The 14,117-nt window shown below is 43.1% G+C and overlaps 1 protein-coding gene across 1 annotated transcript in view; it reads left to right on the top strand.

The window, feature by feature from the left end:
• The window catches only part of RIPK1 (receptor (TNFRSF)-interacting serine-threonine kinase 1), a 40,285-nt gene extending 30,924 nt beyond the window's left edge, over positions 1-9,361 (top strand). Inside the window, exons 7-10 of the mRNA XM_006870555.1 lie at positions 1,541-1,631; positions 3,084-3,650; positions 5,898-6,050; positions 9,075-9,361. Coding sequence (XP_006870617.1) covers positions 1,541-1,631; positions 3,084-3,650; positions 5,898-6,050; positions 9,075-9,361 — 1,098 coding nt within the window. The remainder of the gene's footprint in view (positions 1-1,540; positions 1,632-3,083; positions 3,651-5,897; positions 6,051-9,074) is intronic.
• Positions 9,362-14,117: the final 4,756 nt, after the last annotated feature.

Here is a 14,117-nt window from a genome sequence, read left to right as displayed (position 1 = left end):
GAGTTATGTGATGCTGTAATGTGGTCATTATGTGATGATGTAATATGGGAGTTAGGTGATGATGCAATGTGACAGCTATGTGATGATTTCCCATGATGTGATCTTATGTGATAAACCAATGAAAGGATTAATGGGTGGAGTGGTGGTTATGAGCTGAGGAGTCGGTTGCGACTCCTAGTGACCCTGAATAGGGTTTCGGAGGTTGTAAATCTTTAAAGGAACAGAAAGCTTCATCTTTCTCCCGTGGAACAGCTGGTAGTTTTGAACTGCTGACCATGAGATTAGCAGCCTGATTCGTAACCACTATGCTATCAGAGCTCCAATATCCATGCTGCAATCTTCTTAATCCCATCACAACCCAGTAAAGGAGTTTTCCAGGGGTGTGGCTGCAACAGCTTTGATCTTACAAACGATAAAAGTAGAGAGCCATGAGCAGAGAGGAGGGAGCTTCTGTCACCAGGAAAGAAGAACCAGGAGCGGAATATGTCCTTTAAACTTGGCATCTCTGCACGGTGAGGCTCCTGGATCTAGGGGAAGACTGATGCCAAGCCACATGGATTGCTCCAGGGAATGCTGGGTGGGCCTGCAGCTGCTGAAAGGAGACCAGGACCTCTCCTCAGAGCTCTCTGGTACTCTGTGAATCAGGCCCTCTAAATTGTGAGCGAAGAAAGCTCTGTTAAAGCCATCCACTTGTGGTATTTTTAATTTAGCAGCACTAGAGACCCACAGGAGTCCTGGGGTGGTGCTGCGGGTTAATGCGCCGGACTGCAAAGTCGTTTGAATGGCAAGGTCAGTGGTTCAAACTCACTAGCAGCTCCTCAGAAACCCTATACAGGGTTGCTATGGATTGAAACCGATTCAACACCACTTAATAACAACAAAGATACCCACAACAACCATCTGTGTAGCAGACTGGAGAACAAAATGCATATTGCTGTTGTGAAGTGCCATCGAGTCAGTTCCGACTCTTAGCCACCCTGTATAGGGTTTCACAGGAGCGACTGGTGAGCTTGAAATACCAACCTTGCAGTTCAAACCAACCTTGTGGTCAAGTGCTTATCCTGTCGTGCCACACCAAAATGCATATAACTAGGGGAAAAACTTGAAAGAAAAACCAAAATGTTAATAGTTTATCTTTAGATGAAGGCAGTACAGATTTTTTTTAAAATAATAATAATTTTGTATATTTCCAGAATTGGTATTATTTTTTAAGAAAAAAGCAAAATGTTTATTATTTTTTTCATTGATTACTTGTAAGGCTCCTGGTAACACAGCGGATAAGTGTTCAACCGCCAACCGAAAGGCCCACCCAGCAGCTACAAAGGAAAAAGCTCTGATAACCTATGTCTGTAAAGTTTACAGCCTGAAAAATCCTTTTGGGGGGTTCTGGTCTGTCATTTGACAGCATCCAACAGTAACAGCAACAGATCTATGTTAAGATTCTACCGCCTGAGAGGATTTACTCTTCTCCTCATCTCCTTCTGTTTACTATGTCTTTCCTGCTGGTTACTACAGTGTGCATTTATGTTCTTAATCATAGAAAGAGTATCCAGACGAAAATGCAGTCATAAAGAGAATGCAGTCTCTCCAAATTGATTGTGAAGCGATCCCTCCAAGCAGGTCAAACTCAGGTAACTTACACTGTGACCCAAAATCTGCTTGTTTTCCTGCTCATTAACTTACTCTCTAAAATACTATATTTCCAAAGGAAACAGAAAAAAATACCAAAAACATAGCACTTATCTTAGAGAAGTTTAGAATATATTGGAGAATCTAGATCCATATATTTGAAATATTAGATCATAACATGCTTACCATAATCTCAGCGTGGGAGGAGGTGTCTAGTGGGAGGCAGTGAGAATCCAGGAAAAAGAGAGGGCATACCTGGGAGCAAAGTCCTTTTAGAGGTAAAAGATGGCTGTATGCACGGTACAAGGACAGGTTGGTCTCAGATTCAAGCAAGGACACTTTTTTCATTATAACCAAGGAGGCAGAGTATGAGGTATTGAGACCACTTCATTAGCTGTTGAACCAGGGGCAAATGACTTAACCTCTTATAAACCACGTCCCTCAATTAGTATTAATAGTCAGAACCCACTCTCATGTTTTTAAAAAATGTTGTGACAAAATAGACATAATAAGTATTCTGCCATTTTAACTGTATACCATCTTTAAGTGTACAATTCATTATTATGCAACCATCAGGTTTTCCAAAAGTTGTTTAGAAACAAACTCAGTGCACCTTTAGCAGTAACTCCCAATTTCCTGTCCTTGTCCAACCCCTGGCACCCACTAATAAACATTGATCTCTATGCGTTTGTCTGATGGAACATTTCATACAAGTGGGATCATACAGCATTTCCATTTGTGTCTGACTTATTTCATTCAGCATAATGTTTTCAAGGTTCACCACCTATGACATATATGTGACATATATCTGAACCTCATTTCTTTTTATGGCTGAATAAAGAGAAACTTATTTATCCCTTTGTACATACGCACCATGCACCATATTCTGTTTATCTGTTCTTCTTCGCGGGACACTTGGGTTGTTTCCACCTTTTGACTGTTGTGAATAAATGAGCATAGGTGTATCAGTATTTGTTTGAGAGCCTGCTTTCCATTCTTTTAGGTGTGTATGTACCTATGAGTCCAATTGCTGAGTCATATGATGATCTTAAGGTTAACTTTTGAGGAACTACCAAATTATTTTCCACAATGGCCACATCATTTTCAGTCCCATCTTAAGGTTTTTAAAGAATCAAGGGCCCATGGCAGGTGCTACTTAGAGCTGCGGGTGTTTATAGTTTCTAACCCAAATCACACACCAAGGAGGCAAGTACCCTCTATGCTCCAACCGAAGTCCCTGTCTTCCTTGGTTACTCCTGCCACATCCCCTGTTCTGGTAGTGGTTGTGGCTTCACTGGTGTTCCATCATTGTCAGCTAGGAGTTTTTTCTTACTCCCTGTACAGCCTGCAGCAGGAAGAGCAGGATCTCATAGAGGCTTTTTACTTCATGGTGCTGTTCAGGTTTTACTTGTTAATATTTCATGAAACTCATTCCAATGTTGATCTACTCTCAGCCACAGAACAGCCCAGCTCGCTACACAGTTCACAGGGATTCAGGATGGGACCCGTGGAGGAGTCGTGGTTTGGCCCCTCCTCAGAGCACCAGCAAGAGGAGAATGAGTCCAGCCTGCAGAGCAAACTCCTGGAGGAAGCCAACTACCATCTTTTCGGCAGCCGCATGGACAGGACGGTAAAGGGGCAGCCCAGACAGAATGTGGCTTTTAACAGAGAGGAGGAAAGGAAACGAAGGGTCTCCCATGACCCCTTTGCACAGCCGAGAACTTACGAGAATGAGCTGAAGCCCGGGGTGAAGGGCCCTGCTTATTCCAGTACAACTTGTCACGGTGACGCATTTCAACAACAACCAGGGCCAACCAACCAACCCCAAGTACCATACTGGAACAACAGGCTGTATAACCATCCATTTACTTTGGGAACAAGACTACATGATCCAGAAACAGGAGGTCCAGGACATTGGTGTAACCCAACCCAGGTGCCTAGCCTGCATAAATCTCCAGTGCCTGAGAGCAATCTACTGGGAAACACACCTACCATTCCATTCAGCTCCTACCCATCAACAGGTAACAGGCCTTAAACAGCCACATTGGTTTGTATCACATACCCAGCTGTCATGTACTTCAGTTTGGGTCTAGAATCCATCGTGTTACAATTGCCAACAAGAATCAGGTGGCATATCCCTTTAATTGGTGAGCATCTTCCACTACAAACAGAGTAACATGTTCCATCAGGCTGTTTTGATGAATGGGGAGATGCTTGCTTATATTATACAATATACTTGTTTTTTGCCATTTTCTGACAGTAAGAAGTGATAGATTATTTTTCCTTACCTTATACGCATATAGAACAAAGACCACCACCTGTGATGTAAATATTTCTTACAACCTCCATAGTTGCAGGGTAAAATGAAATACTAGTTGATAGTAGTTACTGACAGTCTCCAGTGGAAATGATAGTAATACCTAACATCATTATCAAATAGTATGTATGACCCAATGCCACCGGACTACCTGAGTGGGCTCAGTCAGTGATACCTTACTGGGTCGTAGACATTTTGAAAGCAGCTTAGAGAGAGCTTGAGAAGCAGAAAGACAATTCACTTTTCTTTAGAAAGACCGTTGTTGTTGTTGTGAGGGGCCTTCCAGTCGGTTCTGACTCATATTAACCCTGTGCTGCTGGTGGGTTTGAACCTCTGACTTGTGGCTAGTACTCCAGTGCTTGTCCTGTGGCACCATACCAGGTTGCATTCTCCTAAAACATTCTGTGGAAGCAATCAATATTTTTCCACAGGTTTTCTTATAAAAGCTATGGAATGCAAAACTTTAAATTAGGCATTAAACAGAATATAAACCATGCATAATCATATGGGTAAAAATGCCTTTCTGTTTGTGTTGTATCTGGAAACTGAGTTTTCATTTGTATCACCAAATTTTAATCACTCATGATCCATGCAATGAACCTTCTAATCACTTACTGCTGTTGTATACCAGGCACTTTTCTAGGCACTGGGGATACAACAGCCAACACACGGCCCAAGTCCCTTCCCTTGGTGCAGCTTCCATCCTGGTATTTATGTTTGTGCGTGTGTATATTTCTGGCAGTTTGGTGTGAAGAGGGTCCAGAGTTTCCATAGCTTCATCAGAGAAAATGCAACAAAGTTTGCATGGTTGTTTGATCCATCTGGACTGCCTAGTTTAGGTACACACATGCTAACTGAATGCCTGGAGGGTCATCGCATTTGCCTCTTTCCTCAGACCTGCCTTCCACCGCTCTCTCATACAAGGACATGCTAAATGTTCTGAGTAACAGTCAGCCTAGGTACCTTTGCTATAGCATGAGTATCATTGAACACGTGCCATATACCAAGTCCTGCATTACCCAGGAAGTGTAAGCAGTGTAGACATGAATGAATTTGGGGTCTGTCCTCCAAGAATTCAGACTGATCCAGAGCAGCCTGTGACGAAATGCTAGATGTCAGATTATAGCAGAGGCTCCTTGAAGGGAGGGAGGATTTGAGTAGGCCCATGCAGAAACACCCAAGTAGAAACAGGAAGAAAGACAGTTCCTGAAAAGAAACAACTTGAGCAAAGGCAGAGTCATCTTATGAATGAGTCAGTGGGAAACTGGGTGTGACAAGACTGTGCAGACTGGAGACAGTGAAGTGATAGGCAAAGAACGATCAAAGAGAGGATTGGATCAAACTGGGTGGTTTTGAGTATTGGACTGAGAGATTTGGGTTTTATTGTATGAAGGAGGACATCAACCAGACTTGCTGGGAAATGTGTCTGGGCCTACATGTGTTTTTCATCTACTATGATTTTCTGACTTTGGTGTTATTTAGTGCCGTCGGTTGGTTCCAACTCTTACTGCCCCTGTGTAGCATTTCCAAGACCGTCCAGCTTTGTGGGAACGGAAAGCCTCCCTTTTTTCTCACAGAGCAGCTGATGGGCTCAAACTGCCAATCTTGTGATTAGCAGTTCAGTGCTTATCCTTTAAAGTCTTAGTGCTTCCTCTAACTGGGTTGTTAGTCTTGTTGTTATGTGCCTTTGAGTCAGTTCCAACTTATTGCAACCCTGTGTAGGGTTTCTGAGGAGCTACTGGTGAGCTTGAACCACCGACCTTGCAGTTCAAACCGATCTTGCAGCCCAGTGCTTTAACCCACAGCATCACACCAGGACTTCTTTTAAGGGATAGCATTGGATAAATAAATTAACTAAAACATTTACCTTAATCCCTTTACTGGTTTTTTTTTTTTTTTGTTTTTGTTTTTCTCTGTCTAGAAGTACTCACTTGTGTTTATCTCTATTTAGAGAATTCTGTTAGGTATAACATTTACAACAGTAGTGGCATTCAGATTGGAGATTACAGTTTCATGGAGGTTGGCAGATTAAGTGTACCACCACTGGACAGCACATACACGAACTTCAAAGAAGAGCCAGCATCAAAATACCAAGAGATCTTTGGTAAGACCCCCTTTAAAGATCCATTGACTAGCAGCCTTGAACTTTCTGACTTGTTAGCAGGGTTATTGTGAAATCCAAAATTTCTGATTATTTTCCCCAAAGTTCTTCCATGTTTTCTCTGTAAAATGTCTCTAATGCCATATAATCTCTTGTAATTTCCTTACTTGTGATATGAGGATAACTATATCTGATTCATCGATTCATAGTGAAAATATGTTGAAAGTACTTAGAACACATCCTGGTACAGAGTAAGTCCTGTAAACTATGAAACCATTATCTTTCATCAGTGTTGCTGCTTGGATGTTGTAGAAGTAACTCCCATACGTTCTCATCCAAGGGGATTCTGGGAAAGACAGAAGACTGTTCACCCAACAACACCTTTGTAAAAAAACAAGTTGACATAGGATTCCACTGTACAGGCTGAGAACCTTAATACCAAAGCACAATCTAGGAAAAGCAATTATGAGTCCAAAACATGACTTTAAGAGCCCAGCTTTTGCTACATAATTCATTTTTGTTGTTGAGAATATACACAGGAGAACATACACGAGTTCAAGTTTCTACATGTACAATTCAGTGAGACTGGACCATTCTTACCTTCCATTTCTGAGTCACTCTTTCTGTTAGTATTAGCTCCCTGCCCGTTAAGTTTCCAGTCTGACCTTTCAAGTTCCTGTTGTCAGTTTGATGCCATGTAATTGGAGTCCTGGTGTGGCGCTGTAGGATGATAAGCCTGGGACTGAAAGGTCAGTTTGCCCCACAAGGTCAGTGGTTCAAACTCACAGTAGCTCCAAGGAAACCCTACACTGGGTCGCTATGAGTCGGGACCGACTTGATGGCACTTCACAACAGCAGATGGATCTTAAAAGAGCAGAGTCCTAAGGAAGACTTTTTAGCTCAAGTTTTATTTGGCATTAAAAAGACTTCAGGGGATACTTTTGGTTTCAGATTGATAGAGAACCTCAGGCCAGTTTTTTCAGAAGTGCATCCATCCACCCTCCAGGACATTAGCTGGGTTCCACGAGAACTTGAAATTCCAAAAACCTAGTTCTCTGATTAACCCAGGGACTGGCCAACTTTTTCTATAAACGGCTGGATAGTCAATATTTTAGACTTTGTGGACCTGAGGGTTCTGTTACAAGGACTCAATTTTGTCAATGTGGTGTAAACGCAATCTGCAAATGAATAGACAGATCCATGTTCCACTAAAAATTTTATTTATAAGAACCGGCAGATTTGGCCTCAGCCATAGTTTGCCAATCCCTGTTCTAAACTATTTGATGGGTTGTTGTTGTTGTGTGCCGTGGAGTTGGTTCCGATTCATAGTGACCCTGTACAGGGTTTCCAAGGCTATAAATCTTTATGGGAGCAGAAAGCCTCATATTTCTCCCACAGAACAGCTGGTAGTTTCAAACTAACCTTATGGTTCACAGCCTGAATCGTAACCACTATGCTACCAGAGCTCCTTTTGATGTGTAGCATTTAAAATACCTAGAGTAGAGATTTCCTAACTTTTGGGGAAGACAGGGGCACCTTTTAGAATCTGATGAAGCCCAGGCTCCGTCTCCTAGAGAGGTCTCGACTAAATTTGCCAACTATCTCAAGAGTTTCTTGAAACACTGATACCTAGTGGTGGGGACAGACAGGTCAGAATGGGAGTTGTAGAGAAAAATCTCTTCTAGTCAACTTGCAGAGAAAAGAGCAGGATCAAAGAATATGTTTTGTTTGTGATGGTTATTTTGTACTTTTGTTTCTTTTTGGTAGTTATTTTTATGAAAGGGGAAGAGGCCAGTAGGGAAGTTACAATTATAAGGAAAAGAAGGGACGACAATTGTATGAAGTGTGGGTGTCCAGACACCAGACTTTGAAGAGTGTAGACACATCGTTCTTTGAAAGACTGGCACTACAGTGTTTTAACTGCCAACCTCGCTAAGGTTAGCAATCCAGTGCTAATCGCAGGATTGGCAGTTCACATCCATCCACCGGTCACTTGTTGGAGACCCGATATGGGGTCACTATAAGTGGGAACTGACTCGCTGGCACTTCACAACAATTTTGTATAAAGTAATTTATTGTAGTGTATTCTGTAAGGAACCCTGGTAACATAGTGAATGCTGAGCTGGTTGCTAACTGCAAGGTCAGCAGTTCGAATCTAACAGTCGCTTTGGAACTGGCTTCATGGTTCACAATCACCACCACTGCCACGGTGTATTCAATAGATGCCAGGTTTTTCTGTTTTTAAAGTCTGTTCAGACTCATAACGGTCTGGAAAAGGGTTTCCAAGGCTACAAATCTTTGCAGGCACAGAAAGGCTCATCTTTTGCCTGCCTAACAGCTGGTGGACTTCAACTGCCAACTTTGTGGCTAGCAGTCCAGTGCTTATCCTATAGAGCAACAGTGCTTTTTTTATTTTTATTTTTAAAGGAACCTATAAATTACACTGTGGTTAAGACTTACATCGTTACCTTTGGAAAAGCCCATATTCTTTTTTTTTTAAGCCCATATTCTTCTGCAAGGGTGAAATTATAGCCCATTTTATTGCAAAAGGACCTTGTATGCATACTTTCATCAATTCTAGTAACAGTGACCATGTGTCAGGAGCTTGTCAGTTTCCTTGATTAGATCAGAGTAGGAGCCATGAGGACTTGAGTAGCTTTGACTCTGGCCCATGTAAGTACAAAATGTCCAAAAAGGACAAATAAGTAATTTTCCTTCACCTACAGGAAAGTCTAATATAAACAGGGATACTGCTTCCAGCTGTTTAGTAACCACGCAGGACTTTTGTTCCCAACATGGTCAGCAGTGGTTTCCGGGCACATCTAGTTCACACAAGGCTCCATGAGAGCTCCAGGTATGTAAATTATCGAATCCAACGAAGAACCAACACTGTAACTAAGAAGTTACCCTTTTCAGAGTCTGCATGTACTTTTCATACTACCTGGGTTTTTCAGCAATTCAGGAAGCTAAAGCTAGAATGGTCACCTGAGTTATAGCTTGATACCTTCTTCTTTTTCACCTTGGCAGGTAATGTCACCAGTCTGACTGATAAACACCTGGACCCAGTCAGGGAAAATCTGGGAAAGCACTGGAAAAAATGTGCCCGGAAGCTGGGCTTCACTGAACCTCAGATTGATGAAATAGACCACGACTATGAACGAGATGGACTGAAAGAGAAGGTTTACCAGATGCTCCAAAAGTGGTTAATGAGGGAAGGCAGTAAGGGGGCCACAGTGGGCAAGCTGGCATATGCACTATACCAGTGTTCACGCATAGACCTTGTCAACAGCCTGATTGTGGTCAGCCAGCACTGACCCCATATAGGGCTTTGGCAGCATGATGTGAACCTCCGGACCTAGTGAGTAACCTGGTGCCAGGTGCGAGGTGTGCTGCCTTAACGTTCAGAACCCTTTCCTCCTTGATATAGGTCTCTGGGTCTGCATACAAATACTTAACTGCATTTCACAACTGAAGAATGAGGGGAGGAGTAAGAATCTGTAGCAAACCTGCCTTCAGGAAAATGTAAGAAGAAAGACCAACGGATGCCCCGGATGAGGAAGATCATTTTCCTTCAGTTCAGCTTTGTTATTCATTCCATTTCCTGAAGTTTTGTTTGAGTGAGAAAAATTTCAGCAAATTTTATATCAACTTTCTTCTTTGATATTCTCTTCTCCACATTAGTTCTTGCCATAACCACGGTGCAGAAAAATTCTATGATCTCTCTAAGTAGATTTTTTTTACATGACCAGCTTATCCTCAAAACATAATTGACATCAGTATCAAATAAACGTGGTGTCTGTCACTATAGCCTTCAAAAATTGCTTCAAGGATGGAAATCTCCACTCCTGATAAAATTAAGGGGATTTTAAGATGTACAAAGAAGAACCATCAAGGGAGAAGAGCAGAGACCGGGACCCTACCCAGAGAAGCAGTGACGCCAGAGATGGAGGCAGAGATGATGATGTGGAGAGATGGAGCAGCTGAGGACTCTAAACCCAGAGAGGGAGAGTGGCTGTGTGCTGAGGACCGGGAGACAGGCTTGTAGGGTATACCCTTTGGTTGGTTGATGATGCATGGTGGGGATTGTAACCATAGCAATGAAACGATATACAATAGGATGAATGGAAAGCTAATGTTCTCCCATGTAAACTATCACATAATTCACAATAAAACTTTAAAAAAAAAAGAAGTACAAAGAAGAAAAAATTTTAAAGAGAGGCAGAAGGAAAAAAAAACCCACAAAATCATCAGAACCTCCCAGATAATTGTGAGAACGTCTACCCATTGTTACTACTTCCCCCCAAAAAACAAACAAACCCTCTTTCCTAGCACTCTGATACTTTACTTCGTTTTTCAACATGTGTGCCCTGAAAAGGAAAGTGGTCTGCCGGGCTATGCCTGGAGCCTCGAGGCTGATGGTTATGAACAAGCAGTGTCCTCGATGTGCCCTAGGTTCTGTCTAGAACTCAGCCATTGAAACCCACAGGAAACCTTGGAGGGGAGTGGAGGCCCTGAAGACCCAATCCCTGCAGCCATCCAGCCTCAATGCTGCCACTTTGCTCAACAAGAGTGGTGGGGAGGGGGGAATATCCCAGGCGAGGGTCAGTTTGTCTGTCAGGAAGGGGCCCAGGGTTTCACAGCTTGATCGCAGTATCATTAGAGCGTCTGATTCTGAATCTCTCCCAGCCCAGCAGATAGGTAGACAGGCACTCACATAGCGCAGCTGTAAACTAGTGCCTGCCTGCATGTGTGTGTACATACATGGAGGGGCACAGTCTGTGTACTATAGGACTTTCAGAACTATCTCTGGTCTCTTCTACCAGATGCCAGAAGCCCCTTTGTCCACCAACTGCCCCCCTTGTCTCTTGACATTGCCTCATGATTCCTGGAAGGACACAATTGCCCAGGTTGAGAACCATTAAGCCTTATTGCCCCTTGCCACATAAAACTCAGGGAACCCTGATGGTGTTCGGCTACTAGTTGACCCCACTAGCCTTTTTGTAGGAGAAAACGCCTGGCAATCTCTTCCTGCAAAGATTTCAGTTTAGGAAACCCTGTGGGCAGTTCTAGGCTCTCTTATCGGGTCACTATGAGTTGGAAACAGCTCAACAATTCAACCCTGAAAAGGCCCCAATTCTTGCTACTAGAACCTGGATTTCCCCCACCCCACTCCACCCCAAAATGTATCTCTTGTACCTCCAATCCAGTGGTTTTCTAAATTCTCTAAATTCCAAAGAAATTGAATGTTATCAAAAATGAAATGTATTTTCAATGGACTTTTTATAATAAAATGGTATTCCTCCAATAGGCCACTGAAATGTGTATGTTTGTATAAAACGAAACCATTGTTAGGGATTCTCTCTCAAATGCACTTAGGTTGGCATTTGCTGTACCAACTATCCTTTTCACTCCATTGCTGCCGTCAGGAGAGGGGAAGCTGATAGGGGAACAGATCTTCAGCTGGGGTGTTCTGACCCTGAGCATGAACGCTTGCTGCCCAAGAGGCTCCACGACTGCTCAGACATGGCACAGAAACCTTGCCTTCCCCCACTCTCTGAACACTGCCCAGCAAAGATCTCAATCTGTCTCTGAGGAGTTGTAATAAATGGCCCAAGCACCACAAAAAGCAGTACTAACTTTGGGCAGAAACCAATTCAGCAGCATGGCATAGACTAGAAAGTGAGGTATATGGCAATCCATATATGGTTCCAAAGAAAGCTACCCAAACAATGAGGTTATTATGAGTAAAGACCCACTTTCAGCTCATACAGTCTTGCAATACCCAATTTTCCTCTTGCTGTGTGGTCATCATCTTTTCTGTGCGTTCATAATGTGAAGTTAAGACTTCAAAAATATGAAAAGATTTTCCTTACAAAATGATTTATATGATATTTCCATGTATATTTTAAAGTGTATTGTTTATAAAGAAACATTTTTCTAATAGTATTAACAAATAGTTTTAAGATTTTAGAAGAATCTGATGCAAAGAAATTATTGAAGGGCAAATGCTACTACAGTGGATACAAAAAAATCCAAGTTCAGGTTCTGAAATCAAGCAGGTTTAAATTGCACCCTGCAACTCTCAATCCGACGCTACCAGCCGCTCATGGAAGAAAGCTGAGGCCTTCTACTTCTGGAAAGATTTACAGCCTTGGAAATTACACAAGAGTCACTATGAGTTGGAACCGACTTGATGGCACTTAACAACTCTCAAGCTGTGTGTACTAGCCATGCTTCCTAACCTCTCTTAGCCTTTTTCCTGGTGTGGCACTGTAGGATAAGCACTGGACTGCTAACCGCAATGTCTTCAATTCAAATCTGCCAGCGACTCCTTGGAACCCCTGTTGTTAGGTGGTGTTGAGTCAGTTTCAACTCATAGCGACCCTGTGTAGGGTTTCCAAGGAGTAGCCGGTGAGTCTGAAGGGCTGACCTTGTGGTCTAGTGCTTTATCTCATGGTGCCATGCCAGAACTCATGGAAACCCTATGTAGGTCATTGTGAGCTGGAAGTGACTTGATGGTACTTTACACCACCCCACCAGTGGGCAGGGCAATTAGGTTGTTGTGATAACTAATGTAGGATAATGTACTCTAAGGTACCTGATCCCAAAATGGTACTTACAATCCAAGGATGCTTCAAAACACTTGTGGAAAAACATCATGGAATTTTCCCACAAACTCTGAAGCCACCTTGTGTTTTTCAAATTGTACAGATGAGTGTATTTCATATACAAGAGACTAGTTCTCAAGTATGTACTGAGAAATCAGAAACCAATCACCTAAAAGCTCAGTGTTGATGGTTTCTGAAGATAACTGGTGCTGAAGCGACTATTTTAACCCTCATCTGTCAGGAAATCCCAGTCAACATTTCAGGAAAAATGAAATGCATGCCAACAATGTATGAAAATCAAATAATTAGAAAATGGCTGAGACAGATATTGCTCTTCTATGTGAGAAATTCATGTAACAGATTATGTCTAAAGTCAAAACAAGGTATTTTTTGCATAGTCCACACTTAGGCAACCATATCTTTCCTACTTAAACTCCAGTGGGCCAGTGGGGATGCTGCAAGTTAACAGAACCTTCTGTGGTTGGTTCACTTAAAAGCACGCTGAGTACACGACTTGGTTAAGGTTCTCTTGGGGGGGGGGGGGGGGAATAATGCAGTGTGCAAGAAGTTGTTAAGTGCTGTTGAATGGGTTTCAGTTTATAGTGACCCTGTATAGCGTTTCCGAGGAAGGTCTGGTGAGTTTGAACCACTGACCTTGTGGTTCAAAACAGCCATGCGGTCTATTGCGTTATCCCAAAGTGCTATCCCAGGACTTCAGGGAAGCTGTGCTGGTGGTTAGGCGCCATGGAGTTGGTTCCAACTCATAGCAGGCTGTGAATCTTTACTGGAGCAGGAAGTTTCATCTTTGTCCCGCAAGGTAAGGTAGAATGGTAGAATTAAAGGGAAAGGTTTGTTTTTTCTGTCTCCACTGAGCTTTGGACTGTAGATGCAGCTGGTGAGTTTGAACCGCCTACCTTGATGTTCAATGCTTGTCCTATAGCACCACACCAGGACTCTATAGCGATCACATATATAGGGTTTTCAGGGCTGTGTTATCTTTGCAGGATCCAAAAGCCTCAATTCTCACCCACTTGCACCGCCAAGTGTTATGTGCCATCGAGTTGGTACTGACTCATAGCAAGCCTATGCACAACAGAAGGAAACACTGCCTGATCCTGGGCCAACTTCACAATCTTTGCTATGTTTGATCCCATTGTGCTGCCACTTTGCCAATCCATCTCGTTGGGGGGTCTTCCTCTCTTTCTCTGACCTGCCACCTTACCAAGCATGATACCCTCCAGTGACTGGTCCCTCCTGGCAATATGTCCGAAGTATGAGAGACGAAGTTCGGCCATCTTGGCCTACAAGGAGCACTCTGGCTGCACTTCTTCCAACACAGATCTGTTGGGGCCAAACGCGAAGCCGGCATGGAACCGCAGCCGGCGGGACTACGGCGGCCGGGAGGGGCGCGCGTGCGCGCTGCCGCGTCGGCGCGAGCGTTCGCACTGTCCGGTTGGCGAGC

This window comes from Chrysochloris asiatica, unplaced genomic scaffold (assembly GCF_000296735.1).
Source record: "Chrysochloris asiatica unplaced genomic scaffold, ChrAsi1.0 scaffold00144, whole genome shotgun sequence".
In the NCBI taxonomy this organism is placed as follows: Eukaryota; Metazoa; Chordata; class Mammalia; order Afrosoricida; family Chrysochloridae; genus Chrysochloris; species Chrysochloris asiatica.
The sequence above is the reverse complement of the archived record's forward strand: the minus strand, read 5'-3'. Positions and strand labels throughout refer to the sequence as shown.